The sequence below is a fragment of the Bos javanicus genome, unplaced genomic scaffold (genome assembly GCF_032452875.1).
Source record: "Bos javanicus breed banteng unplaced genomic scaffold, ARS-OSU_banteng_1.0 tig00001692_1, whole genome shotgun sequence".
In the NCBI taxonomy this organism is placed as follows: Eukaryota; Metazoa; Chordata; class Mammalia; order Artiodactyla; family Bovidae; genus Bos; species Bos javanicus.
In genome coordinates, this window is record NW_026893637.1 from 231,648 (window position 1) to 259,614 (window position 27,967).

A 27,967-nucleotide genomic window follows, 5' to 3' on the forward strand; every position below is an offset into this window, starting at 1 on the left:
TATTTTATTCATAAAGTTGAGCACAGTGATTTTACAGTCTTTTTGAAAGCAACAGTTGAGGTTTTAAAAACACATCTCAGAGAACTCCAGTAGATAAAGCCAAAAAAAGAGAACATATTCACGGTGAACTGCGGGCGGGACCCCAAACTGTACTCTGTCTCTCCCAGAGTGTGTAATTGATGAGATGGGTGGATATAGGACCCCAAGGACCCTGGGGGCCGAGGTCCTCAAGTGACAGCAGAGGTCCGGGCTGAGCCAGGAGCAGTGTGGCCTGTGCCCTGGTGAGTGGAGAGCCGCGAGGGTGGGAGTGGGGCCAGGAGAGGGGTGGAAGACTCAGGCGGGGTCTGGGAGGTGCTGGCTGTCTCAACTCGAGGCAGGGACACCCCTGAACCTCCACCGTGCAGCCCCCATGGGGCAGAGTGGTCTGACAGCCCAGGGTCGAAGTTAAAAGGGCGAGTTCACAGCAGGTTGAATGAACCCCTGTACCCACTGTGGGTTCATTTTAAGTGCCTGGAGCGAGGTTGGTCAAGTCCTTGCTGAGCTCAAGTGAGGGAGTCTGACAGGGAGGACCGAGCTCAGGGTGAGAGTGAGGAGCAGCTAGCGCAGTGAGTCCTCCTCAGCTGGGTGGGTTCTGGTGACGCCCTTGAGTTCAGGGCTGCCCTTTCAGTAGCCTCACTGGAGGCTTGTTTTGGGGGTAGAGGGGGCAGAAGCCCACTTAAAAGACATGCTTATTCCCAGGGGTGGTGGTTTCTGAAGAAGTTTATACTGGTCAGTTCGACTGTGACCCAGTACCTTGCAGAGTCATGTTTGACAGGGGGCCTGAGCCGTGGGCATGGCCTTCCTTCTCCTGCACCCCACACTCACCTGTCGTCTTTTTGTCAGCCCTTCCCCCCTCTCTGCACCCTTGACGGTGGGCCTGAGGCCAGCCTCCCTGTTACTACGGAGCCCCTTGTGACTGATCGGGTTCCAGTTCCGGGCTCCTGGGAGATGTGCTGGAGGCAGAGCCTTCATGCCATTTGGTGGTCATAGTGTGAGAGCAGTGGTTATAGTGTGAGAGCGGTGTGTGTGAGAGTGGTGTGTGAGAGCAGTGTGTGTGAGAGCGGTGGTCGTAGTGTGAGATTGGTGGTGATAGCTTGGTAGCTGAGGTATGCTACCGTGAAATAGTGGTTGCCCCTGAGTGGGGGGCTGCCCGCATCCGCGAGGATGGGTCACAGAAGGGCCCGCCTGTGGGCGTTATTCCAGCACTGCAACCCCAAGGCAAAGGCCAAGACTAGGAAGGACTTGGCCTCAGCCCACATCCTGGAAGCAGAGCGGCCTGAGGTGAGAGCAGCCAGGGGCTGGGCCCGTCAGATTGGCCCTCACCCGGCGAAGCATTGGGGTTGTGTTTCATTTTGTTAGCATGGCTGTGGGCCCTGCCGGCCAGGGCGTTTTGGCCTTAGTGGGCAGGATAGACCCCAGCAGGTTTACCTTGTAAGAGGTTGTGCAGTTGCTGCGTGAAGGATGGGCGGGGGCCCCACAAGAAGGGAAACACTGGCTGGAGAAGTCACTGGGGCACATGGACTGAGCTATACAGTCAGTCCTTGAAGCAGAAAGGCTAAGCCCCTTAATGTCTCCCTTCTTGCAAAGAAAGGATATACGGGCTGGAGGAATCTCTGGGGCATGAGGATCGAGCTAGAGAGTCAGTCCTTGAAGTAGAAAGGCTAAGCCCGTTAATGTCTCCCATGTTGCAAAGCACAGACCAGTGTGTCCAGTATTTTAATGATGGGTACCTACTGCTTACGTGTATGACATATACCCTCATAGCTACACATGTCTACTACATGCCTCTTACAAGTGCTGGGCGCTGTTCTGGGTGATGAACACTCAGTATGTAGTAGGGGATACGTAGCCCAGGGTTTTTTAATTTCTGCAAAGAAAAAGAGAAGAATGAAAGACTCCACGTGGTTCAGTTTGAGCAAGTTCACCACGTGGATGGCCCTGCATGCACGCAAATTGTGGTAAAGTACATATAACATAAATTTAACATTTTAACCAGTTGATTGAATGACTGGGTGGCTTCAGTGGAGTCAGGCTAACAGATGGCCCTGAGGTGCCATCTGCCTTTCTCCCAGAGGAACACTCCAAAGCCTCATGGCCTTGTAGACCTTCCCATTATTCTTCACTCTCCCCAGTGGCTCTAGGTCACTGGTCTGTGTGTTGTTTAAGAATCTCTTTACCACTTTGTTGTTAGGTTTATATTTTGGAAAATTTCTCAGATGTCCCTGGGTCTTGAGAAGGCAGGCTTGGATTCCGGGTTCTCCCCTGCCACGTGCCTGCCAGGTCGAGGTAGAGGCTGAAGGCTGGTCTGAGTTGTGGTGGTCTGTGTGGTCTTGGGGTCAGTGGACCCCTCTTCTCTGGAGGGGCATGGAGATCCTTTGTGTGGAGCCTGGAGAGACTTGACAGGGTCAGTCTTCACAGTCTCACTCTCTTCTTAATTTATGTTTGCATTTAGTTTCTCATTTAACTGTTTTCTAGGAGTTTCCAACTCCTGAAGAGCTAAAAATATACAGGGAGCAGTTTCTTAAAAGAGAAGAGGAAATCGCTGAGCTAAAAGCCAAAAGAAACAACACCAGGGTCAGTAGGGGGATTCTCACGTGTTGACATTTGTCCCTCGGGGGTCACCACTGGCCTCCGTGTTGCTGTCTTTAAACTTTGTCTGATTTTCAAGTCATTTTTCACATCTTCCCACTGAGCAGACCAGGGTGGATCAGTTCAGGGTTCTCATACCTTGCTTCAAATTTCTGATGAGAGCTAATGTAATTTTAGTATATTTGAAAGGAGAGAGTTCTCTTACAGTTTTGTCCATGCTACACTTTGTGTGATCTTAGTTCCCCGACCAGGGGTTAAAACCCATGACCCCTGGAGAAGTGTGGAGTCTTAACTACTGGGCCCCTGGGGAAGTCCACTCTAACTTTAGACTGAACTGGTGGGATTCCGACGTGCCTTACCATGTTTTTGGCTATAGCGTGAGGCTGAGAGGAGTTATCGGCCTGGAATTCGAGCATGAGGTTGAAGGTGTTCCTTTGGCCCTGCCCTGCAGCTGCTGCTGGAGCACCTGGAGTGCCTGGTTTCCCGGTACATGCCGTCCCTCCGGATGACAGTGGGCAAGCAGCAGGCACGGTCCCCAGCCAGCATGACCAGAGAGATGGAGGTGCTCAGGGCGCAGAAATTGCTATTTGAGCACGACAAGGCCCTGGACAAGAAGGTACCAGCCACCCAGCCGTCCTGGATTTGTACACTTGCTGCTTTGTTAGGTGGATGATGCACGTATTTATGTAACTAGTTGACTTCTGAGCTTCTTGAATTCTTGTATATACATTTTTTTCTGTAAGAAGTCAGAGTTTTATATGGTTAAAAAGCGTTGCCTGTGTACATGCTCAGTCATGTCCGAATCTTTGTAACACTATGGACTATAGCCCACCATGCTCCTCTCTTCATGGGGCTTCCCAGGCATGAATACTGGAGTGGGTTGCCATCTTCTACTCCAGGGAATATTCCCGACCCAGGAATCAAACCTGCCGTTTTGCATTGGCAGGCGGATTCTTTACCACTGAGCCACTTGGGAAGCCACCAGTTAAAAAGTATTAGTTGCCACGAATGTCTCAAGATTTATTATGTTCTGTATATCAACTTGCAGTTAAAAACTGGGTAATAGGGAACACATGTATACCTGTGGCAGATTCATTTTGATATTTGGCAAAACTAATACAATTATGTAAAGTTTAAAAATAAAATAAAAAAAACTGGGTAATAGAATTAATTTAGGATATCATTTTGTTCTCTCAAACATAGAATTTAAAGCTGTTAACAAGCAGATTTTCTTGACGTTAAGATCAATGAGAGACATTAAAGGTGTTCTGTGACAGTATCCATGTATTAGGGTGAGTACACACTAAGAAGTGTACTAACGTATATACACACATCAACAAACAGTGACTCGGCCCCTTTTATTTGAGTTGAGAGCGTGATTACAAGTAGCACTCAAAAGGTGTAGTTTGTTAGAAGAAGAATTAGGTGCCACACATAAAGAGGTAAGTTTGATCAGTCATTGTGTAATTTCAGTGAAGGGTTTGCCATTTGAATCCTTTCATTTTCAAAAAGAATGAAGGCTGTAGTGGTGGGCATCAGATGTTATTTATCTTTCTGATTGAGGACCCGCCCACCAGGGTTATTTTAATGACTAGTAAACTAGACTTGTGACTCAGAGTTTCAGGATCTCTTAAGTACCCCTTTGTCCAGTAGAAGACAAATTCTGACTCTAATCACCTGGTGGTATTCGGGATGGATAGCATCACCATGTATTTTCTTTTTATGTTGTGTTTTCAGTTTAGAGTTGAGTTTTTCCAGGTGGAGTTTTGCTGTCTTTACTTATTTCTTCACTCTGATTCAGTTTTCTGGTTTTAGCTGATGATTCTTTCAGAGGAGAATAACGAAGAAAAGATACTAACGGACATGGTGTTTGATGTACATCACGAGCAAGAAAACATGCCAAGCGCCAATGGAAAGGAAAGTCCTTGGTCTCGCTCTCTGTCTGGTTCTCGTCTTACCATCCAGTCTGTGCAGGGCTGTCGGGACCTCTCACTGATGCACCATGTAGGTCTGGGTGGCCATGAGGGTCCTGTGATCTCCCAGAGCGCAGAAGGCAGTTTTGACCTCACCGATTGCCCAGACGTACTGTGTTCCCTCCCTCCCAAAACCAGGCTGTGTAAGGCTTCCTTTCCCCCTTAGAGACCCTCTGACGGCTCTCTAAGCCAGGAGGAAGACCTGGCTAAGGTGATCAAGCTCCAGGAAATCATAGAGAGCCAGTCGCGGGAGCAGAGCCAGATGAAGGAGCGCTTGGCAGCCCTCTCTGCCCACGTGACAGAGCTGGAGCAGGACCTGGACACGGCCAGGAAGGACCTCCTAAAATCCGAGGACGTGAACAGAAAACTTGAGCAGGACGTCCACGAAGTGAGTGACGGTGGCTGTGTCTGTTGTCCTGAGGTGGAATGTGGTTCCCTTGTTCTCCCGGGGATCTCAGCCTTGGAATGGCTGCGTGAGTAAGAGCAGAGCACTGGAGAGACCGAGACTGGCTGCCTCCCTGCCTCTGAGATGAGGTCTCTGGGGTAGAAGAGGCCTGGTCCAGGCGGTCCGTTGGCAGTGGACCAACATGAGGGCAGCCCTGGCGCTGTGCTGCACCCTGGGTGTGGACTCCTCATTTCCACAAGTTCTAGGGGGCCCATTGTGTTCCTTTTTTAAAAATTCATCCATCCATTCATTCATTTGTTGGCGTATAGTTGCTTTACACTGCTGTGTCAATTTCTGCTGTACAGCAAAGTGAATCAGTTATCTATCTATCTATTTACGTATCTGTCTCTCTTTTAGATTTCCTGCCCATTTATTTCACCACAGAGCACTGAGTAGACTTCCCTGTGCTGTACACTAGGTCCTTACTCATTGACTTTATGTGTAGTATCAGTGCTGTATATATGTCAACCCAAGTCTCCCGGTTCATCCCTCCCCCCGCCCCCCCGCAACTGCCTGTCAAATGTGTTCCTGATGATGCTGAAATTTCCTTCTGATTGACTCAGGCGAGTCTGGTGACACCTGTGGAGCCTGTTCTCTCGGAGAGATGGGAGCATGCTGTGTGGGCTCTGCTGAGGCAGCTTGCCTGGCCATCTTCTCTAGTTTTCTGAGGTTCCGCTCCTTGAAGGGAGCTGTGACAGTGATACCGGTGGTCAGACAAGTCGAGTGGTGTTTGCTCACCCTCAGATCCTCAGGCCCAAGCTGTGTAACCATGTGGAATCGTGATGTTTCTGGCAGTCGTGTCTGTGGGTGTCGTGATTTATGAGAAACTCCCTAGCGGTCACTGTGAAAACAGAAGAGTGCTGGGTACTCAGGCTTCTTCCTGTGAGCCTTGCCTCTCCTCTGTGCACAGACAGACAGCCCCCACCCTGCCCACCCCTCCCCCATGAGACCGTCTCAGAGAGAACCCCTCCAACATGTGGTACAGCAGGTGTACTTGTTTAGTAGCTTGGTGTGAGTAATTCTGTGTGAGAACTCAAAACAGAAATATTTGCACAGGTTTGTATAAGCTATTCACACTACTCTTTGGCAACAGGAGGAGATTAGGTGTCAGAGTTTAATACGTATAGAATTCTAGAAAAAGCGTTTTTAAGACCTTTCACTTTTAATGTTAGGACTTTGCCCACATTGGTTACTTAGTGACCAGGGAGGGACCTGAAATGGATTTTGAAGTGGTGGACAGGAGTTGCACCAGTAGCAAGTTCTGGTCCTGGTTTGAGCGTTTCATACATGTGGTGTAACTCTGCTTTTGAAGAACTAGGCTTGAGAAGGCTGCTCCCAGTTGTGTACAATTTGACTTCTGTTTCCACTCGTTAATATTCTTACTTTAATTCTGAGGAAATTGCATGAGACTTTTCCAACTTTTCCTCAAGGAAACGAGCCTCAGAGCTCCCCGTTGGATCTGTTGAAGGTCCCTCCCTGTTCTGGGTCAAGCCCGCCTGTATGGTGTAGCAGACTTCATGCCAGATACCTTCCCTCCTGGAATTCTTGCAATAACAGGGTAGTTTAGTATACTTTTTGTTTGCTGTTTGGGTTTATTATGTAGAAAAGAAGCCAGGTAAACCGAGTGGCTGGACAGAACGTTAAGACAGATGGGTGCCAATCGTGGCAAATGTGACCTTTGGGGTAGGCGCATTTTTGCTCACGTCCGAGAAAACTGCCATGTCTAGGACTTTTATTTTGAGGACGTTAACTTTATGTTTGATTTGAAACTAAGGACGACATCAATGATAAACTTGAAAATGAAATTGCAAATAAGGATTCTAGGCATCAACAGGTAATGGCCTTTATGAACTGTGTCTGACTTTTATAGTAGTGAATTACTGAGGAAGGAAGGTAAAGATCTTTTCATGTGACTCCCACATTGGAAATCAAGTCCCAGTGTAAAGTTCTTATGACCCTAAAATATTGCATTCAAAAGTGTGGCTGTACTGAAAGGAAATACATTTTAAAAAAATTGGGGGTGACTGCAACTTACAGGTTTGAATTATTTGGGACTTGGTTTAACCATTTTGTGGAATTCCATTCTTGACTCTTGTTTTACTTGAACGTGAATCTGTTGGCTTGTTAGAGTTTTTACCGAAAGAGCAGAGAGCAGCAGGGAACTTCATGGCAGCTGGCTGCCTGTTGGGAACTGGGGTCACTGTGACAAAAGGCAGGGTTAGAGCTCCGGTCTGATTAGGGTTTGTACTTCCTGTGGTTTGGTAAGCCTTACTCGCTCCTATTCCCGAGTGGTCTCAGATAATCAGGATTTAACCAGGCAAACCAAGTCTGGCTTCTCCAAAACAAAGTGAGTCAGTCTGGTGTGTGCCAAAGTGTATCATTGTCCCCACCACAAAAATAAAATACTAGAAAGCTATTGAAATGTATCATGGGGAATGCTAATTAAAAGCATTATGATATACAAAATAATGGCTGTAAAAGGCAGATCAGAAAATACTATGTACCATATGCTATTGTTTTCTGAGGGTTTTAAAGCATATCATATTGTTTGTGTACGTACATAGAGGAATACACACACAGAAAAAGTAAGAAAGCTGCTTAGAAACAAATGCTAACCTCTCAGGAACCTGAGCTTATAGATACTTTAATTTTTTTCTTTTTTAAAAAAGAATCTGTCTAAATGTTCTACATTGAAAGTTTTTCAGAGTAAGAAGATCTGTTAAAAGAATAATCGTGCATTTACAAATACTAGTTGACTGGCATTTCACCAGGCACGCTCTTATCAGGTCTGTATTTCAGAGGAGATGAAAGCCATATTTTAGCTTACATGCCCGTGGCCATCTGCGGTCGATAGGGTTCCCTCTAAATGATGATTCTGGTGACGTTTTAAGAAGGGTCCGTACTGAACCCTTCTTCCCTTAACTTGTCAATAAGAATGAATAAGATTCTACAGAAAACTGATCTTCTTTAATAGATAAGAACTTTTTTTTTTTTTTTTAAGACATCCGTGGGGAACGTTTAGGAAAAGCAAATACTCTGGCAGGAGGTGTTCTGCTCACTGAGACCAAGCCCAGGAACACTGAAAGAAAATTTACCCTGACTCAGCTTCCAAAACAGAAGGAATCCAGTAGACAAGTGCATTTAGGTTTTGTCTCAGCTTACTTAAAGTGACAGTGGCTACACCTGCCGGCCTGTTTTGATCCTCTGCTCTCCCTTTGTAGATAGAGGATAAGAACCGCCAGTTGCAGGAGCGCCTGGAGCTGGTAGAGAAGCTGCAGCAGATGCTGCGGAGGGCGGAGATGCTGCCCGAGGTGGAGGCGGAGCAGGCGCAGAGGGTGGCCTCTCTCTCCAAGGTGCTGCTCTGGGTCCCTGGGGAGCACGCGTGGGGAGGACCTGTTCCCCTGCTGTCCCACCGCGCCCCTGCCTGTGCTGCTCAGTCCACACAGGAGGGCAGATGCGGGGTCGTGCTGCCCATCTGAGATGGGAGCGCTCCCTGAGTGTCAGGCAGCCCCTGCTTCTGCGTCATCCCTATGTTAATTTCCCTCCAGTTTTGTCCCGAGTTCTGTGTGTCCCCAGGACGCTTAAGCTCTGAGTCACTGCTGCTCAGAGTTCAGGCAGCCACTCAAAGCCTAGCAGGACAGAGACCTAGAAAAATCCCATTCTCGTTTAAGAGATGGCCAAAATAGCTCTGTAATGAACACAGTTTTAAGTCATTATCCATACACTTGTTGAAGAAGTCCCAGCAGGGCACGTGCAGACCCGGGGCCCCACTCCCCGCTCGCTGTCCCCAGGAGCCCGCGGGTGAGAGGCCGCGCGTCCTTGGGATGTGGCGCTGCTGGGGGCATCGTCCCCACTGCCAGCCAGCCAGTCACCCTGTCCTTCTGGCGGGAAAGGTGTTGCCCTGCGCTGCCAGTGGGCACTGGCTGGACATGGAGAGTCAGGCCGGGTCTGTGCTGACACGGCTGTCGGAAGCCTTGCCAGGAGCTCAGTGAATGCCTTAGGGGCCATCAGGTCGCGGGAGGTAGCTGGTGTCCGGTGCTCACAAACCCTCCCAGAGCAGGGTCATTAACAGCCACCAGGGGGCACCCTTCTGCCTATGATCTTCCTCTCCAGGCTTGGTTTCTCCTCTCCCCTGGCATCTCTGCTGTCCGTCCCAGGTCGGCCTTGTAGTCCGACCTTTTGTCTTCCGGAAGCTCTACCACTCAGGAGGCTAAACGGTTCGAAATTCCTTCCCAGCTTAGGAAGGTAGAAAGTGTGCCTCGCATTTGCTGCTGTCTGCTGCCCACGCTGGCTCGCCACAGGCAGTCCGAGGAGGGAGCACAGCAGCCGCGGGGCCCGGGGCACTGGGAGCACGTCTCCTCTCACGAGCTGGTCACCAGCACCCTCCGTGAGCCACGTGTCACACACGAAGCCACGCAGGCTGTGTGAGCAGGCATGCGGGCATGCCCCCCGCGAACCCGGGGCCAGTGGTCTGCACAGAGCATGGCCCACTTGCCGCCCCTGCGGTTACAGCCCGTGTGCTGTCAGGACAGGGTCGTTGCGAGCGGAGCTGACACTGTTCTTGGCCAACAGGCAGGGGAGAGACACGGTAGCATTGAGGATAGACTGTGCCAGATGGAGGCCCAACTGGAGGAAAAGAACAAGGAGCTGCAGTGGGTGCCTGTGCTGACGGGGAGGTGGCGCCTGGGCGAGAGATGTGGCTTGGGCGGGGGCCAGCGCTGCCTTTCTCCACCACTCCCATCTCTGGCGTCGAGTGTGTGCCTGTGTGGCCCCATCTGCTGATCCGGGCACCCACCTCCTCGGGAGCAGGGCCAGAGGTGGTCACCCATAGGCAGTGGGCAGGAGCCAGGGCTTCCCCACATTCAAAGAGGCTGCCTGTTGCTCTGACCAGCCAGTCCAGGGAGCTGTTTGGGATACAGGTGGACCTCATGACTGCCCCTCAAACAAACCTGAGGGTGCCAGCCTGGGGCCCATGAAACTGAAGGCATGGTGCCCAGGTGTGGAACCTGCTTGCCTCGGACGTGGTGCTGGAGTCCCACATGCCAAACCACTGGTCCAGACACAGTGTGTGTGTAGGATGGCTGCCTCTAGGCAGGAGAACTGCAGTTGTGCTGCGTCAGGAAAGGGTGATGGTGGAGGCTCGCATCACCGAGTTCTGAGAGAGGTTTCCTGGAAATGTTGGCCACATGGTGATACAGATCATCCAGGAAATGGAGTGGGGATCCCGGGTCCAGCCTCACGTGTCAGTACTGTCCCCACCATGCCTGTGTTCTTGGGCCTGGACCGCAGAGCCTCACAGGTGGGCTTCCAGGGGGCAGTGGTTCTGATTCCCATCCTGAGACCCACGGTGAGGTGCCCTCCCCTCTTAGGCAGAGAACTCAATGTCTCCCGATCAGGGGTGTACTTCCTTACTTTCATAACTGCTGCTCAGAGGCTGTTGAGATTGGGATGCTGTTTATGACTAGACTAAGCCAATTCAAAATCAACTTTTGTTTTGCTTTAAAAATCTTTGAATGCTGATGCCTTATTGTGGAAGCTGTGACAGGTTTTGTTTCCTTGGGCTCAAAAATCACTGCAGACGGTGACTGCAGCCATGAGATTAAAAAATGCTTGCTCCTTGGAAAGCTATGACAAACATAGACAGCATATTGAAAAGTAGAGACATCACTTTGCCGACAAAGGTCCATATACTCAAAACTATGGTTTTTCCGGTAGTCACGTATGGGTGTGAGAGTTGGAACATAAAGAAGGCTGAGCACTGAAGAACTGATGCTTTTGAATTGTGTTGCTGGAGAAGACTCTGCTTTAACAGAAAATAAACTTTTTAAATGTATTATGATGGAAAATTTCAAACATGCACAAAAGTGGATGGAGTAGTATAATAAATACCCATGACCTGTCCTGTCAATTAGTCTCAGCAATTTCTCATACAGAGCCAATCTCAAATAAATCATTATTTTGTCTTCTCTCCATTATTTTTTAATACAGTAGGTCCTAAAACAGCTTTTTAAACCTTGAAATTGATGGTCATTGTATAAAACACAGACTTGCCAACTTTGTTATTGCATTTAAAAATTGCTTATTTCCAGTTTTTTAATACGGATTTTCATATTGGAAAAGACCCTAATGCTGGGAAAGATTGAAGTCAGGAAGAGAGTGGATGACAGAGGATGAGATGGTTGGATGGCATCACCAACTCAATGGACATGAGTTTGAGCAGATGCTTAGCAGAAGTTGAGTTACATTTTCCTCATGGCTAATCCACTGCTGTAACATGTATAGCATTTCTGGTTTTGAACACTGAATGTGTTTGCATTATAGATGGATTTAGAGTGTGTGGCTGTTGTGTGTGGTTCAGAATTCTGAGCAGTCCTTTCTGGGATCACCCGAAAGCTGAGACAAAGCATGAGCCTTTCATGTGGACTGTGCTGTGCGTCAGAAAGATAATACGAGCCACCTACACAATCTAAAATTTCCTAAAAACCAACGGGCTACTTGACGTCCTTCTTTCACCGTGAGTCTTGAAATCTTCTGTGTGATTTCCACATCGAGCTTTGCACCAGCCTGTCTCACGTGCTCAGGGGCTGCATGAGGCGAGTAACTGCCGTGGCCAACAGCACAGAGCTTCCAGGTTGAGCTGAGTGACTCACAAACTTGGCCCGTTTGACTTGTTTTACCCCATGAGGAAGTGAAGTGGGCTGTGGAGGAATGAATGTGAGGAATGCAGGTGAGCTCCATGGAGACAGTTTAAAGTAGTGAGGGCAATAGAGGGAGTCGTGTCCCCCTGACCCAAACCCCCGCCCCAAGTCCAGCTTCTCTCTGCCGACTTAATCATTGTTAATGGCTTGCCATGTTTCCTTCAGAGAAACATTTTCTACACCTGAGATGGAACTTCCTCTTCATTATGGTTTATAAGGGTTAATATTGTTCTGAGTGTTTCTATTTGCTAAGGACTCTTAGAGAACATTTTCTCAGAATTAAAATGTTGGGAGTTGATACCTACTACAGTAACCTGTTCTGCACATTTTGGTGTGAGTCATTTTACATCCGGAAAGCAAGCGGTGCAGGCTGTGTCATTTGCTGTTTCGTAGGACCAGCTGATTCTAAACCTGGAAACCCTGAGAGCCAAAGTGGACCAGACGAGACTGCGAGGGGCTCCCTTCCACCACAGGTAGGCTGCTCCCCTAGGCAGCTCCCCTCAGCGCTGTCGAGTGTAACAAGGGCCTGTGTGGTGTGTGGACAGTATGACTGGGTGTTGCTCATGGTCGCACCTCAAGGAGACTGTAGCTTCATGGCCAGCGAGAGGGAAGAGACAAGCATCGTTCCTTAGGGTCAAACTTGGTACCATGGAGTGGTAGTCACAGTATTGACAACACTCAAAACCACAGGCAGAGGTTTGGAAGTAGGGGGCCGACCAGTTGGTATTTGGGCGTATTCATTTGAGGGGCCTGACAGACTGTGACACTGACGTTTCTGAAGAGTCGCAGAAGGTTAATGACCTGTAGTCTTTTGACTGCGGTGGGAGGAATCACCTGGCTTGTGAATGAGGAGAGCAGATTACTGAGCATCCTGATTTTTTCTTACTCATTGTTATAGGGGCCGTAATTCTTATTAAGTACTTAAATGTTTCTTTGGCTTCTTCACAGAAAATGGTCACAAGTGAGAGAGAAACTTTAGCAAAGGTCATTAAGTGCTTAACTGGTGACATTCATTCATCTGTAGGAAATCGACTACTGCTTGAATCCTGACTTAGGAGACAGTTTGGAGTCCATACGCGTATTTCTGTGTTTGTGTGCTTAGGGGATCCTCGCAGTCCAGGGCCCCCTCCCAGCCTTCTTCTAGAGAAAAGGAGATGTCATTTGAGACAAAGGCAGAGCCAGAAACTGTGTCCGAAACCATGGCAGATGGAGTTCAAGGAGAGCACGTGCCCTGCAGAACGGGAGGGGACATGGCCGGACTTGGTGGCAGAGCTCCTCCAGGGTGAGGGGCTGGTGTGTCAGAGGTGGGGAACCCCTGCTCCTGGGGTGGATGAGGTGAGTGTGAGGAGGACTGCGTAGACAGTGGAGGAAGGGGTGGGCATGGCCTCCTGCTCTTGGGGTTTTTTGGATAATTAGGAGCGCCCTAGTGCCAGGACCCGAGGCCTGGCACAATTGGGGGGTTCAGATGGAGAGGTCTGGGGCCTGGTCACCAGTCCCGTGTGTGTCAGTGAGAGTGAGAGACGAGAAGTGGAAGCAGCCATTGGGCAGGAGGGGTCGCTGTGCTCTGAAGACAGTGGGCCACAGTGGCTGGTAGGAGGGAGGGGTGTCTCCAGGAGGCAGCTCTGGAGGGGTCACAGCAGTGACTTAGCAGCACAGGTGGGGCCTCGGAGTGGGGCTTGTGGGCAGTGTGGGCTGGGTGGGGGGCACTATGCTGGCTCAGGAGGGAGGAAGTGGGGACTGAAAATTGGCTCAAAGGCAGGGCAGGCACAGCGTATTTGGTGGGACCTCCCAGAGGAATTGGTCACCTTGTCTCTGAGACCTTCTCCCAGAGGAAAGAGCTTCGGGTGAGGAGGGGGAGAGAGATGGAGGCTGCACCCTGCAAGGGGACTGGGAGCCAATGGTTTGGGTGCGATCCAACCCGGAGGCCTCTGTAGCCCTCAGAGGACCCTCGAGGGTCCGCAGTCCACAGTGGGACTGTGTCGTACCCCCCACACCCAGTTCCCAAGTGTGCTCTAGCCCCAGACCCTTGGATGGAAGTGGAGCAGAGAAGGGAGCAGTTCTGTCAGGAGGGAGGAGAGACGGGAGGGAAGACAGGTGTGGCTCGGGGAGATTCCAGACTTCCATCTCTTGTGCAGCACAGTGTTCGCAAAACCGTCGAGCAGAGCAGCATGTGACCCCGAGCAGGCTGAGCTGGTGGTTGGCCCTGGCCACTCTGCAGACTTATGGGGTGTCCTGTCCTCGGAGGAGGGCCCTGTCTCCCGGGTTTAGGGACTCCTGCACGTGAAGGCACCACCCTCTTCCCAGAGACAAAACTGAGCAGAGCTGGGTGGTCCTGCAGTGCAGGCGGCTCACAGTCAAGGCGGGGCTGCCCTGCCTCTCAGCAGGCCCCTGCTGAATGAGCTCCTGGCACCTGCAGGCCCAGTCCTTAGTGCTCAGGCCCTGAGCATCTGTGCTGGGCCTTGTTCCGCCCAGAGTCTGGTGACACGCTCACCTCTGGTTTAATGGGAGACACCAATGGTGCTCAGCTCCGAGCTGTGGTTCGGACGCCTTTCTGCTGCGGGTTGTCTGAGGCGCCTTTAAAAACACTGAGAGCGGTGCAGACAGTGTTCCAGGCAGACCTGTGTTTGTGATCCACGGACTTCACGTGGGAGAGGGAGGTCAGAGCAGGGGTGGGCGGAAGGGGAGGTGGGGTGCCAAGGGGAAGCAGAGCATGTGCAGGCCCTGCCCTGGGACCTGAGAGTGGGCTCCAGGGGGACCCTGGACGCCCCAACCCCAGACAGCCGATACTGTCCTAATCAGCTCCACACCCTCGCGTCAGCACTGCCTTCCCCACATACGGGAGTTTTCCAGCTGCTGGGGATGAGCCCTGAGTGTCTGCAGAGCAGCAGGCGGCCTGTTGCTATTGGAGCCAGGAAGGCAGTGCCCTCCCGGGGGCCCTTTTGCTGTGAAATTGCCAATCTTCCAAATGGACAGGCTTTGGCTCGACTGACATAGTGAGCTCTCTTTTCTTCTAACAGCGCTCTTCTTCCCCGTGTGTTTTACCCGACCCCACTTGGGCAGCAGCCCAGACCTCAGGTCCCCTGTGGCTGGCCGGCCGGCAGACTCCTTGGGCAATGGGGCAGTACTGCGTTGCCCCCAGAAAGGCCGGCTGGCAGCTCTGCACGATGAGCCATCCGAGGCAAGGACCCCGCCGCCCCCTTCCCATCCCTGGTGGGCATCTTGTGAGGCACCTGCCCCCTCACACTGTGGTCCTGAGGTGGGTTTGGAGCAAAGCGCTGATAGATCGCTTTACGTCTTCCCATTTTCCTTTTTCTGGCTAAGAGTTTACTTTGAAGGCATGCTTTTTTTTTTCCTTAAAATAACCAATTTGGATAACTTGTGGCCTACTGTGAGGCCCAGCATGGTACTAATTAGCACAGTTTTGTAATTGTTCTACGAGTAAATGGATACACATATCCATCAGCTTATAGTGAGAAGAATTCTCATTGGAAGTTTAAGTGCCTTTATATTTTCACCTCATTCATGACATGTATTTTTTAATACATGTCTGTGTTTTGAGCTTCCATATTCAGTGAGCAGTTAGTTTGGGCCAGACATGGTCAGAAGTAGGACTCCAGCAGTGAATTAAAAACCGTGTGTGTTCTTTATCCACTGCTACATAATGAATCATTGCAAAGCTTAGTGACTTCCCAGGGAGCAGCTCACAGTCCACAGTGCCTGTGCATTGTAGCAGGCGGGCCTGGTTCAGGGCCTCCTGAGGGCACAGACATGGGAAGGCCCCCCAGGGCTGAATGTCAGGCTTTCAGACTCACCTGGCTGCTGGGGACAGGCCCAGGTCCCTGCCGTGTGGCTTTCCCATGGCCTGGCTTTCCTCAGAACACCCACTGAGAGCGAGAGCGCGGGGTTTAGCCCGGGGCCTTTCGCACCCTGGTCTAGAGGCCACACACCTTCACTTCTGTTTGTGAGAGTGAGCTGCGAAGTCCTGCCTCACTCAGGGGCTTAGCAGGAGTTGCCCCTTCTGCCTCTTGAAGGGAGGAGGATGGAAGAATTTGTGGACCCCTTTTTAAACCCACACAGCCTGTCGAACAGTACTGAGCAGGGAAAGGAGACCAGAGTGCCTGAGTTGTCCAAGAAGAAGAGGATGATCGTGTGTGAACAGGGTGGCCAGCGAGGTGACACCAGGAGGGTGACCTTGAACCAGAGACCTGGAGGCAGGAAGAGAAGTAGCCACTCGGAGATAGAAAAAGGGTCATGTCAACCAGCAGGGACAAGGGAGAGAGTGGGCCACATCAGGGAGGAGCCTGGGCTCAGGCCTGAGCAACTCGAGGCCAGAGCCTGTTTCCTGAGGTGAGCAGGGCTGCCAGGGTGGGGAGCTAAGACCCGGGCCTCAGCCCTGTTGAGGTAGACGAGCCCATGGGGTGTCCCGGGGACGTGTCAGGAGAACAGCTGAGTGTTCCAGCCTGCATCCAGGAGAGGACTGATTCAGCTCAGGGTGGACTTGGGGTGGTGGGCATACAGATGGCATTTAAAGGCACGAACATGGTAAAGTCACCAGGCAGGTGCCGGCGGAGAGAGATGGGGTGCAAGGGTAGAGCTGTGGGGCACCCCGCATTCCAAGGTTGAGAAGGGGTGCAAGGGACTAAGGAATAACCGCAGGGAGGGCAGGGCCTGGAGCCCAGGGAGAGACATGCTGCGGGGCAGGGGGGAGGGTGTGGGGGATGGCAAGGAGGGGAGGGGGCTTGGTAACATGGGTTCCTGGAGCCCCCAGGGAGGTGCTCTGCAGGGCAGGGCACACCACCTGCTGGCACAGACTTGGAGACCTGGTGGGGAGGGGAATCATAGAGCCTGCTCCCAGGGAGCTTTCAGAGACCCACAGTGGGTGCTGCAGGGAGCCCTGGAGGAGGAATCTGCTGGTTCCCCTTGTGCAATTGGAAGGCGAGAGAAGGGAGAGGATGTGCTGACCGGGCTGATGGGGGTGAACCCATACGCAGCTGTTTCGCTGGAGCTGAGCAGGAACGATGGCAGGTGGGTCTGGAGCCAGCGAAGCGGGTAGTCCAGCCCTGGGGCAGGGTCGTGACGAAGACAGGAGGCGAGGGCACTGGCCACAGGGGACAGGGAGCCAGCAAGCCAGCACCTCGAGGCTGCCCCTCAGTTCCTTTGAGGTCATGTCTGGGAAAGAAGGCAGGACCTGGGTGACAGTGGGGCAAGGAGGAGGTTTGCAGAGAGAAGGGTGTGAGGTTTGAGAGCGGGAGGGTGGCACGGGGCCCTGCGGGCACTCTCCCGTGTGTCTCTGATGACAGAACCGCCCTTGTGGTGCGAGGGTCTGTCGCCCAGAACAGCCCGAGGGCCTGTGTCCCAAGAGGAGAACTGCGGGGGGGCTGGCCCTCCCACATCCTGGCTGCCCCTGCTCACTCCTCTCTGTGGGTGTTCAAACCAGCCTGGGAAACGGAGGGCTGGGAGCCTGTGAGGACGGCACACTTCGGTGAACTGGTACCAGTGATGACCGCTGATAGGGACCCAGCGGCTACCGAGCTGAAGGGTTCTTTTTTCTTATTTTCCTCCAGCCTGGCTGATGGAGGCATGGATGTATTTTTGTAATTTTCGGTTTCTGTCTCTGACTCCATCAGCCCACCCTTGTGAATAACCTCATAGGATTGCCTGCCGTCCACGCTGAGACCTGAGTGTCACCAGGCCATCTAGGAACTGGATTTTCCCCCTGCCTGTTTCTTGAGTCCTGCTCGCTTAAGAGATGGCAGTGTCTCATGAGCATGGCCCATTTATCCACAGTCAGGGCTTCCATATAAAATTGGGTTCAGTTCCTGATAGACTTGAGCTGCCCTGAATGTCACTGATGAGATGTGGTCCTCTCATGCCCAGGTGCAGACCCTGAAGGAGCAGGACTGGGAGCGTGCACAGCAAGCCAGCGTGCTGGCCGACATGGCCTAGGCATTTGAGAGTAACGAGGGCATGTCTGATGGGGAGGGCGACAGGGTCACCCTCTTCAGCTCAGTCACTCAGCTGTCGCCCAGCGGGCAGGCCGATGCCAAGACTCTGAGTGCGATGCTGCAGGAGCAGCTGGACGCCATCAACGAAGAGATCCGGTGGGTGATCCCAAACTCAGCTCCCCGGAAACTCGGTTTCTCTGAGGAGCTGTCTCCTTCTAGGGACGTCTGAGTGTTTCATGGTAAGAAACCTACCTCAGGTCTGCTTCAAGAATTTTCAGTTTTGAGATTGCCCTTGATTATAGAGCTCTGTCAGCTGGGGTGTTCTGTCCACGGTGTGGTGTCAGCACTCTGTGGGGGGGCGTGGTGGGGTATGCCCCCTCAGCTCTGAGCCCCAAGGTGAGTGAGGTGCCGAGGAGGTGTCCCCTGTGGCCCGTGCACCCTCCTGTGTCCCTCGGAGCCCCCCACCTTCTGGTGAAAAGCCACCTGGTGAAAGCTGGGGTTTTGGGGTTGGCAAATTCCCACTCAGATCTGCATTTTCATTTTTAACTTAATACAATGTTAAGATTGGCTTGTTGTAAGACAGTGGTCCAAGGACATGTGTTTGAGTTTTTCTCATCTCATCAGTATATTTAAGATGTTTTCTTTAGACACCGTCTTGGCAGTTATAACAATTTACAAAATGGGATAGAATCCAAAGGCCTTCCTCGTGGTGAGCAGGGGGCCTTGGTTCTGGGTGCAGCTAGGTGGCTGGGGGCCCTGAGGCCTGCCTGGTGCCACACCCGCACAGCTATGCACATGTCCCAAGTCCACGTTCAGAGTGGCCGCAGGCTGGTGACCCTGCACAGGACCAGGCAGAGCTGCTGCTCAGGCTGTTCTCATCATGTCAGCCCAGGCCGAGGTGCCCATTCCTGTCGGCCCAGCACGGGGGCCAGGGGAAAGGCAGGGGATGAACGGGACAACCAGCAAAAGCAGGTGGTGCCACCTGCCCATTTGATGCCAAGACAGACAGCTTTGTGGGCTGTGTACAGATGAGCTCAGAAAGATGGTCTTTCTGCATCCCTGCAGGAAGTATGGAACGGTTATATATTAATATTTTTATTTTTACAGCAAGTTGTCAGGTAAAAGTGATTTTTCCTTATGGGACAAGTTGACTTGATGTAAATGGTAAATTCTGTCCATCAACTTGTTATCAACAGTGGAAAACTTTCAAGATGTGAAAGTAGAAGTGAAGCTGGAGAGTTTACTTCCTGTAAGAATTTTGTATTTTAATTTGAAAATAACTTTATTTGCATAATCGTGTATTTAAACTGCCATATAAAATCATCCACCACACATTAGGGGAGAAGAGCAGAAACTGAATTCTAGGTTAATGCAGCACATTGACATGAATCCAGAAACTCACACAAAGCTGGTGGAGAACTTCATTGAGTGATGCGTTTGTACATATACAACCTTTAAAAAAAAAAAAGATCAACTCAGCACTTCATCTGGTCTGGAGACTTGTGTTTAGAAACTCCAGCTTGTTCTTGAATCGGTGTTTTGATTGTACAGAGTTCCCGATTCCCAGTAGAAAAGACTTGAGACACTGACGTGCATCTCTGCCCTGAGAGCAGGGGAGGTAAAAGTTGTCAGCTTGAGGTATCTCCTCACAGGGAGAGAGTCGCCACCAGGGCCCCTTCAGAATGTTAGAGTAAATAAGTGAAATCAAGCAGAATGGTCAGGGGCCAGTAACACTCAACGCAAAGTTATTCTAAGTTTGAGAATATTCAAAAGAGGAAAAGTAGAACCTTTTGGCTGAGATGTTAATTGAGCAACTGTTTCTGGAATTTGCTTATCATGACACAGAATGCTAGCCCAAATTTGTTGTCCAGACACATTCCTCTGCTGACAAAGGCAGGTGACGGGGTTTATTCTATTTTAGGTTGATCGAAGAAGAGAAGGAGAACACGGAGCAGCAGGCCGAGGAGACTGAGAGCAGGGAGGGCAGGGGGAGCTTAGGCAGCCTCCGTCTTTTTAAATCAGTGAGCTGCCTCAACCTGCTTCCTGCCTCCTCGCATGCCGGCTCCTGCCCGCCCCACAGTGGGCACTCCAAGCCCCGAAGGAGGCAGCACAGCCCAGCCCAGGAGGGACACCGGCTGGGCATCATGACTCTGGTATGTGTCTGCCTCCTCCCTGCCGCATCCTTCCCCCAGGACACTGTTTTTTTTTTTTTTTTCTTTGTTTGTTTTTTGGTTTTTCTCTTTTTACCCAGAAGAAAATCAGGTACATTTGCTACGCTCAGAGGTCTAAAAGTTTTTAAACTGCCTAGTCTGTAATCATTCCACAATGGCACAGTGACAAATTAGTCTGGATATTTGGACCACTACTTAGCACGTCATCATGAACTCAGCCAGAGCCTGCCTCTGTAACATTGGGCCTGGCCTGTGCTGGGCACAGCAGCTGCAGGGAAGTTTCTGTTCTTAGGGAGCAGACAGCTTCGTGAAAGTAACCATAGGCAGCTCTCATGGTGTGGGAAAGCCGTGCAGCACATTTTCCATTGGGGATGCCTGGCTGCAGGGTGCATGGCATGTGGTGGGAACAAAACCAAGAATCTACACTGGTCTGCTTGCTGATGGACCTGGCCACGCACTCAGGCCAGCTCTGCATGTGAAACCAGGTTAAAAGCCCAGGGCCCCAGGGCCCCAGGGCCCCAGGGCCCCAGGGAAGATGTCGGGCTGCCTCACTTTTCCAAGTCTAAAGCTGGGATGATGACCTAGGGCTTTTGGTGACAGAGTGTGCAGCTCTAAAGCACATGTTCCAGCTTTCTTGTGTGTTTAGCTTAGGTTTTGTGAGTGCATTGCTATTTACCCCGTGAAATCATGTATACAACACTCTGCTTTGTAACTGGACTTGTATTATCTCTTTTTTCTGTTACCACCCATTTCATGTTAGCTGCATTGTTAGTCAGCTTATAATTAAATTAACCGTGAATCATTTTAGCAGGCTGTGAAGTGCTAACTAGTCCATTTTGTGGTCTTTTGACACACTGTTTTTATAATTTGCATCATTGGCTAATTAGTTGATATTTAAAATTATTTGACGATTTCTCTGTGGTTTCATGCTTGATTTCTTTCCGAATGTTTGTAAAAGAACAGTTCTGTATGTTTTCCTTGCTGTTGGAGTTATCTGACAGTGTGTCTGCTTTCATCATTGGTTTTGATTTCCTCTCTCATCCTGTTGTCTTCTTAGTCGTCATCAATCCAGAACCCCCTCCCCAGCCCCTGAGGCTGTAGTTTACCCATCCATCTCCCCTCCCCCGTACCCCCACTTGCTCTGGACATAGCCGTGCTGTGGTCCAGTGTGTGTCCCCTTAGTCGGGTTTGTGCTCATTAAATGGAGTTTTTCCCCCATAGCAGTAATTTGAATTGGTTTATCACTATGCAGTTACAGGAGAAGGCAATGGCAACCCACTCCAGTACTCTTGCCTGGAAAATCCCATGGACGGAGGAACCTAGTAGGCTGCAGTCCATGGGGTCCCACAGAGTCAGACACGACTGAAGCGACTTAGCAGCAGCAGCATGAAGTTATAAACATAATGTAGATGGATCCTAAACTACATATCATGTGTAATTCATAAATAAGATTGTGCTTACATAAAGAAATGATCCTCTTAAGTGTAGAATTAATAGACTTTTAGATATGCAGATGGCATCACCCTTATGGCAGCAAGTGAAGACGAACTAGAAAGCCTCTTGATGAAAGTGAAAGATGAGAGTGAAGAAGTTGGCTTAAAGCTCACCATTCAGAAAACTAAGATCATGGTATCCGGTCCCATCACTTCATGGGAAATAAATGGGGAAACAGTGTCAGACTTTATTTTTTTGGGCTCCAAAATCACTGCAGATGGTGACTGCGGCCATGAAATTAAAAGACGCTTACTCCTTGGACGGAAAGTTATGACCAACCTAGATAGCATATTAAAAAGCAGAGATATTACTTTTCCAACAAAGGTCCATCTAGTCAAGGCTATGGTTTTTCCAGTTGTCATGTATGGATATGAAAGTTAGACTGTGAAGAAAGCTGAGCACCAAAGAATTGATGCTTTTGAGCTGTGGTATTGGAGAAGCCTCTTGAGAGTGAGTCCCTAGGACTGCAAGGAGATGCAACTAGTCCATTCTAAAGAAGATCAGTCCTGGGTGTTCATGGAAGGACTGATGCTAAAGCTGAAACTCCAGCACTTTGGCCACCTAAAGTGAAAGTTGACTCATTGGAAAAGACTCTCAGGCTTGGAGGAATTGGGGGCAGGAGGAGAAGGGGACGACAGAGGATGAGATGGCTGGAGGCATCACTGATTCGATGGACATGAGTTTGGTCGAACTCCAAGAGTTGGTGATGGACAGGGGGGCCTGGTGTGCTGCAATTCATGGGGTCACAAAGAGTCAGACACGACTGAGCGACTGAACTGAACTGAACTGACACAATATCCTTTCTGTGTTGGTGCTTGTATTTAAGACTGTAAATCTCATCAGCTTTTGCACAGTTAATGTCTCTATTAGACTCGTTATAAAAGTATCTTCTATGGTTAATAAAATGTAAAGACTGCACCTGCTATTATGCTAGCTTTCATTCTTACATATTTTCACAGGGAACTTGCTTTAATGAATTTATTTTGAGAAGTTTTAAATCAAATTCTATGTCAGGATTTTACACTAATGTCCAATAGGTGGTTAGATTTGTTCAGTGTTAAACTAGGTATTATGGTAACTTATTCATTAGTTAAATTACTAATTTAAAGTATAACATGTTTTTTATTAAGAGAAACTAACATATAGAGAAATTTGGCTGAGAATAGACAACTGTTAAGGCCCTTTGTTGTACAGAATGCTGTGCTTTAATAAATCATGATGTTGTGATAGAATGGTATCTTCCTGAGTAATAATTTATAGTGTTTCTCTAGTAAATCTTGAATAGCTTATTTAACTTCTGTGGTCAAAAAAATGTTCTGTTTCCAGTCACATGTTCTCTAAATCTTCATGTCACTTACATGTTTGCCATCATTTTTGCTTTACTGTATTTGCCTATACGGATTCTTGAAATTTTAGCTTCAAAGTCGCAATAAATAAATAAATCTGGTTTATTTTCATTTCTTTGCATGCATCTATCAGCCTAGTGATTTAAGGAAGCAGCGTCGAAAGGTAAACTATTTAGTAATTTAGCAGGCCTTTGTTTCTCTGTGAAGTATCGAAGAGTCCTTATCATTTAACATGAATTAACAGTGTGTGGTTATGTCCTGGTGAATAATTGATGTTTTAATGGAAGTAATGAAACTCACCCACCACTTAAAATGTGCTGATGGTTCTGTTGGAAATTGGTCATTCATTGGGACAATTGTAACAGTTTGCCTTTCTCCCACTTGTTTGCCTTCTGATCATCTCATGCTTTTTTATAATAGACATAGTATTATTTATTATTTTTAAAATTTTCTTTACTTATTTTTTTTGGCCATGCTGCACAGCTTATGGGATCTTAATTCCTCAACCAGGGATCAGACCAGTGTCCTGGCAATGAAAGTGCCAAGTCTTAACCTCTGGACCACCATGGAATTTCTGCTTAGTGTTTTCATATAAGAAATGACTGGAAAAAAAAAAAAAAAAAAAAAAGAAAAGAAATGACTGAATCAGTCATAGATGTTAGATTTGAGGGAAGCCAATTTAATGATGGTGGGTAGCAGTGTGCAGGAGATTCTATGTGCCGGGCACATGCTTTCCGAGTCTGTCATCTCATCCCCAGGTGAGGTCCAGGCTACTGCTATCCTCATTCAGCAGACATAGACACTGAGGCTTAGCGAGGCCAGGCACCCTGCCCAGGCTCTCACACCCAGCAGTGTGGTATGGACTGGTCTGATCAGAGCCTTGACACTTAACCGTGGTGCTGTCCAGCCCGCTTTCCTCCAGAGGCTCTCGTGTCCATCACGGCATCCCTGATGGAGGGAGCATCAGGAGGGAGTCCTCTGCCTCTCCCCTCAGGTCACCTGGATGAGGCCCTGTTATTGGAGTCCAGTGCCCTAAGGGCTGACCTTCCTTGTCCCTCTCCTGCTCCCAGCCCGCTAACTGAGCACTCCTGGGCCTTTCTGCAGGACTGGGGCAGCCACGCTCCAGTTCAGGCAGCTCAGTGCCCGGGAGCCCTTCTGCTGGACACAGCAGAGCAGCGCCACTCCCCTGGGGTTGGTGACCTGGGTGTGCCACTCGCCCGCTCTGTGGCCTGCTTTGCCCTTCCGTTCAGTGAGGACACGGCACTGCCCATCCTAGCCACATATGGCACCAGTGGGGAAGCTCCCATCCTGGGGGAGGGCAGCCAGGCTGCGGACACAGAGGCCTTCCTCAGGAGGAGGCCCAAGGGAAGGGGCTGGCCTGAGCCCTGACTCTGAGGCAGGTGTTTGTCTCCACTGAGTCCATATTCAAGCCAGGTGTATCACTTGCCTGCTCTGTTTGTTGCTGTTTTCTGATTTTTATAAATGCTTATTTTAACTTGAATTTGAGATCGATCCCTGTTCAGTTCCATGTGGATAATTTCTAGCCTTTGTAGCCTTCTGTTGTCTGAGGGTTCTTGTTAGAGCTCAGGGGAGGCTGCCCAGTTTATCCAGCTGCTGTTAAATGAGTTCAGCTGTATTTTACACTAACTCACTTTGTTGTCACTGCACGGGATCAATATTCTTTACAGAATCCCAGTAAAAAGGCACAGGTCAGTTGGTTGAAACAATGCACTCATTGTTTATAAAAATACATACCATGCATGTCTCCTAAAACCTCCCCTGGCTTAACCACACACCCAGATGATCAGTGAGAGCTGTCTGGACCTTGAGGGGTTAATCTGTTCCCACACTGTCTTTCCTTTCCTCACACCCAGGACCAGCGGAAATGCCGGGAGTCCAAGAGAGATCATCTTTTTTTTTTTTTTTTAATTAGTTTAATTTTTAATTGAAAGATAATTGCTTTACAGAATTTTCTTTTCTGTCAAACCTCAACATGAATCAGCCATAGGTACCCATATATCTCCTCCCTTTTGAACCTCCCACCGCTCTAGGGTGATACAAGATCATCTCTTAGTGAAGACCTGGGGGTGCCTTATGGAAACCACTGTGAGCGAATGACACTTGAACTGTGTGTAAGTACTTCAGTGGGTAGCCCCGAGTCTGTATGTTACCGAGAAATACGATCCAGGCACATGGTGTTCGCATGGAGGGGTTAGGTACCTTTTCTGTTTCTCTTGTTGTCATGGGTTCCAGTAACCTGCATCATCACTACAAATGATCTTGGGTGGTGGCACAAGCTGTGTCTTCTTCTCCTTCAAACAGAAAGGTCTGGACGGCTTTGCTGAGAGGTTTTGTACTCCAGCTGTGGTGCTTCTGAGCAGCATCTGGCGATGAGCACAGTCAGGGCAGTTCATGCCATGCAGGGTTCACTGTGCCAGCGTCACTCTGCTGTCCTGCCCGGTGGGGCCATCTGGTCACTAGATTCCAGGAAGGGCGGAGGCCGGCTGCAGGGATGCTGCCTTCTGGGGTCTCTGCACTCAGTCAGATGCTCTCACTGCCCCATAGCCCCGCTTCTTTTGAACAAGACACTCCTTTAAGATGGCATTAAGCTAGAACAAGGGTTTTTTTTGTACTTGGGGGAAAGCATAGCTAATAGATTTTCAAATAAGTTTCTGGTTATAATGTAAAGCCTGTGTGATTACTATTTTCAAAACAGTCTATTGTTAGCCAGTTTGACACTTACTTCACTCCCTCAGCTGCCAGCTTTACGGGAAGAGGTAGGAGATGACAAGACCGCCATCAAATGTGAAACCTCGACCCTCGCCTGGCCGCGGTCCCTTCGGCTGGGCCGCCTGCACACGGGGGCACTGCACACAGCCACCCATGAGGACCTCAGGGACGCCCACAAGTAAGCGGCCTGTGTGCACGTCATCAGTTTCAGGAGCCCTGTGCCTCTTGTCTTGAAAGAGTTGCAAGGATGATTTTAAAGGAATACAGGGTTCAGTGCCTGTGTTTAGTGGTGAACTTCAGGTGCTGGGGAAACAGAGCTCAGTGACCTCAGTGATTTTAGAAAACGTTCATCTCTACAGATTGACTCCTGTGGGAGCTTTCTTCCTGCTCTTGGTAGAGGTCTGCCCAGCCTGGGGCACGATCCTGATGGTGACGGTCCTGTGCCTCTCAGGTTTGCTCTTGAGGGTCCCTCCCTTTTCCACAGGGGTCTCCTCTCAGGAGACCCTGTCCCCTCCTGTGACTGACACTGTCCTCATTCAGACCACAACCTGCTGAGCTCCCGTCCTGAGTCAGGCAGCACTCAATGGAGGGCACGTGTGGTCACCTGACCAGCAGCGCTGCACGGTGACCATCACTCTCCTGCCACGGCCAGGGATGGTCACCCTGTGGGAGGCGGGGGGGGGGGGGGGGCCGGAGAACTGCCCAGAGCAAGGGAGCTCGCCTTCTCCTGGAGCGTCGTCCTTTCTGAGCAGCGACCCTGAGGGAGGGTCGGAGCGCCCTCTGCACCAGCTGGCATGGAGTCAAGCCCTCCTTGGGGGAGAGCTCAAGGCAGAGAATCTCAGCTTCCTGGCGTGGTTGTCTGAGGCCGGGAGCCTGCATTGCTTGTGTGGAGTGTGGTTGGTGAAGGAGACTCCTTCAGCTGTGAGGTTGAAGTGCGGGGGTTGCTGGGTGCCCGTTTCTATCAGTAGCTCTTGTGGAGGGGTGTGTGTTTGCACGAGGGTGCCAGTTAAAGGTTGTTTTCTCTCCCCAAAGCTCAACAGGCTCTCAGGATAGCCCCAGGAACAACCCCAGCAGCAGCACCAGCAGGCAGGACTCGCTGCACAAAGCCCCAAAGAAGAAGGGCATCAAGTCCTCCATCAGCCGCTTGTTTTGCAAGAAGGAAAAGGGCTGGCCTGAACACCCCGGCAAGGAGGAGTTAGGACGAGGTGGGTGCTTCACCGTTCAGAGAGAGGAAGGCCTGCAGGCATGTCCCTTCTGTGTCTCCCCTGTCGTCCCCATGAGGCTCCTGTCACTCACGCTGGGGGTCCTCCTCGGAGCAGGAGCAGAGGAGGCATCTATCTTCTCAATGGGTCTGAGATGATCAGATGAGTTAATGAGTGGATGGGTGGATGGATGGATGAATTGAGTGGATGGATGGATTGATTAGTGAGTGGTGGTTGGATGAACAGATGGCTGGCTGGATGGGTGGATGAATGGAGCATGGAATGAATAAAGCAGATGATTGTACTCCAGTGCTAGAAACATATTCTATGAAATTGAGTAGGAGCTAGAAAGGGATTGTTTCATCCTAACAGTGACACATGTTTGGAAACGGCCTAAGTGCTCATCAGTGATGGGTGAGGTACAATCTGTGGACATCCAAAGAACAGCCCACCCTCCTTCCTGCCACCTTCCCCATTCCCAGGAGCTCATCCGGGGGTTCTGCCCATCACCCCCACCCCATCCCATAGCCATGCAGGTCCTCCTGGGGTCCCCTCATCACACAGGGTTATCATCAGGCCCCCATCTCACTCAGCTTCCTCTCCTTGAGGACAGCATATGTTCCTGCCTCTTCAGCCACAAATTTGTTGAGTCTTGTTTGTGCTGGGTGTGGGATTTTCAGGGGTAAGTAAAGCAGATGCGGTCTGGAACACAGTTAAATGACGAGAGAAAAAAGAGCAGATTATTAAATGCTATCCCTATTATTAATAAATACAATGCTGAGATGGATGGTGCATTGATTATATACCAGATGCTGTGTGTGCCCCTTACCAAGCAGGTGCTGCCGCCTCCCGATTTACAGAGGAGAACACAATGACAGTCACGTGGTTAGGGAGAGGTGAGGGCAGGTTCACACCCAGTGGGACCAGGCACTTTGCCGAGCCCCAGCCACCTCTCTCTTGGATGAAATAGGAATGAAATGGCTCTATGGCATGATGATTCAATGGGTATGAGTTGGAGCAAACTCCAGGAGATAGTGATGGACAGGAAAGCCTGGAGTGCTGTAGTCCACAGAGTGGCAAGAGTCAGACACCACTGAGCGACTGAACTAAAACCTGGGTGTGTGCTAACCTGCTTCAGTCTTGTCTGACTCTGTGACCCCAGGGACTGTAGCCCACTAGCTCCTCTGTCCATGGGATTCTCCAGGCAAGAAGACTGGAGTGGGTTGCCATGCCCTCCTCCAGGGCGTCTTCTCGACCCAGGGATCAAACCCACATCTCTCATTATCTATTGCATTGGCAGGCAGGATCTTTACCCCTAGCACCACCTGGAAACCC

The 27,967-nt window shown here is 50.1% G+C and overlaps 3 protein-coding genes across 3 annotated transcripts in view; all 3 read left to right on the plus strand.

Annotated features, from left to right (window-relative positions):
- Positions 1–468: 468 nt before the first annotated feature.
- Positions 469–3,552, plus strand: LOC133243973 (liprin-alpha-1-like). Its single transcript, XM_061410665.1, has 2 exons — positions 469–1,320; positions 3,080–3,552. The coding sequence occupies exons 1-2, from the start codon at positions 1,204–1,206 to the stop codon at positions 3,299–3,301; spliced, it is 339 nt and encodes a 112-aa protein (XP_061266649.1). The 5' UTR covers positions 469–1,203; the 3' UTR covers positions 3,302–3,552.
- Positions 3,553–3,799: 247 nt separating this feature from the next.
- The window catches only part of LOC133243974 (liprin-alpha-1-like), a 333,694-nt gene continuing 309,526 nt past the window's right edge, over positions 3,800–27,967 (plus strand). Inside the window, exons 1-2 of the mRNA XM_061410667.1 lie at positions 3,800–4,989; positions 12,138–12,217. Coding sequence (XP_061266651.1) covers positions 4,864–4,989; positions 12,138–12,217 — 206 coding nt within the window. The 5' untranslated portion in view covers positions 3,800–4,863. The remainder of the gene's footprint in view (positions 4,990–12,137; positions 12,218–27,967) is intronic.
- LOC133243972 (liprin-alpha-1-like) lies at positions 14,603–27,492 on the plus strand. The gene is made up of 7 exons (XM_061410664.1): positions 14,603–15,000; positions 17,622–17,845; positions 19,611–19,842; positions 24,752–24,832; positions 25,457–25,608; positions 26,463–26,635; positions 27,005–27,492. The coding sequence occupies exons 2-7, from the start codon at positions 17,712–17,714 to the stop codon at positions 27,316–27,318; spliced, it is 1,086 nt and encodes a 361-aa protein (XP_061266648.1). The 5' UTR covers positions 14,603–15,000; positions 17,622–17,711; the 3' UTR covers positions 27,319–27,492.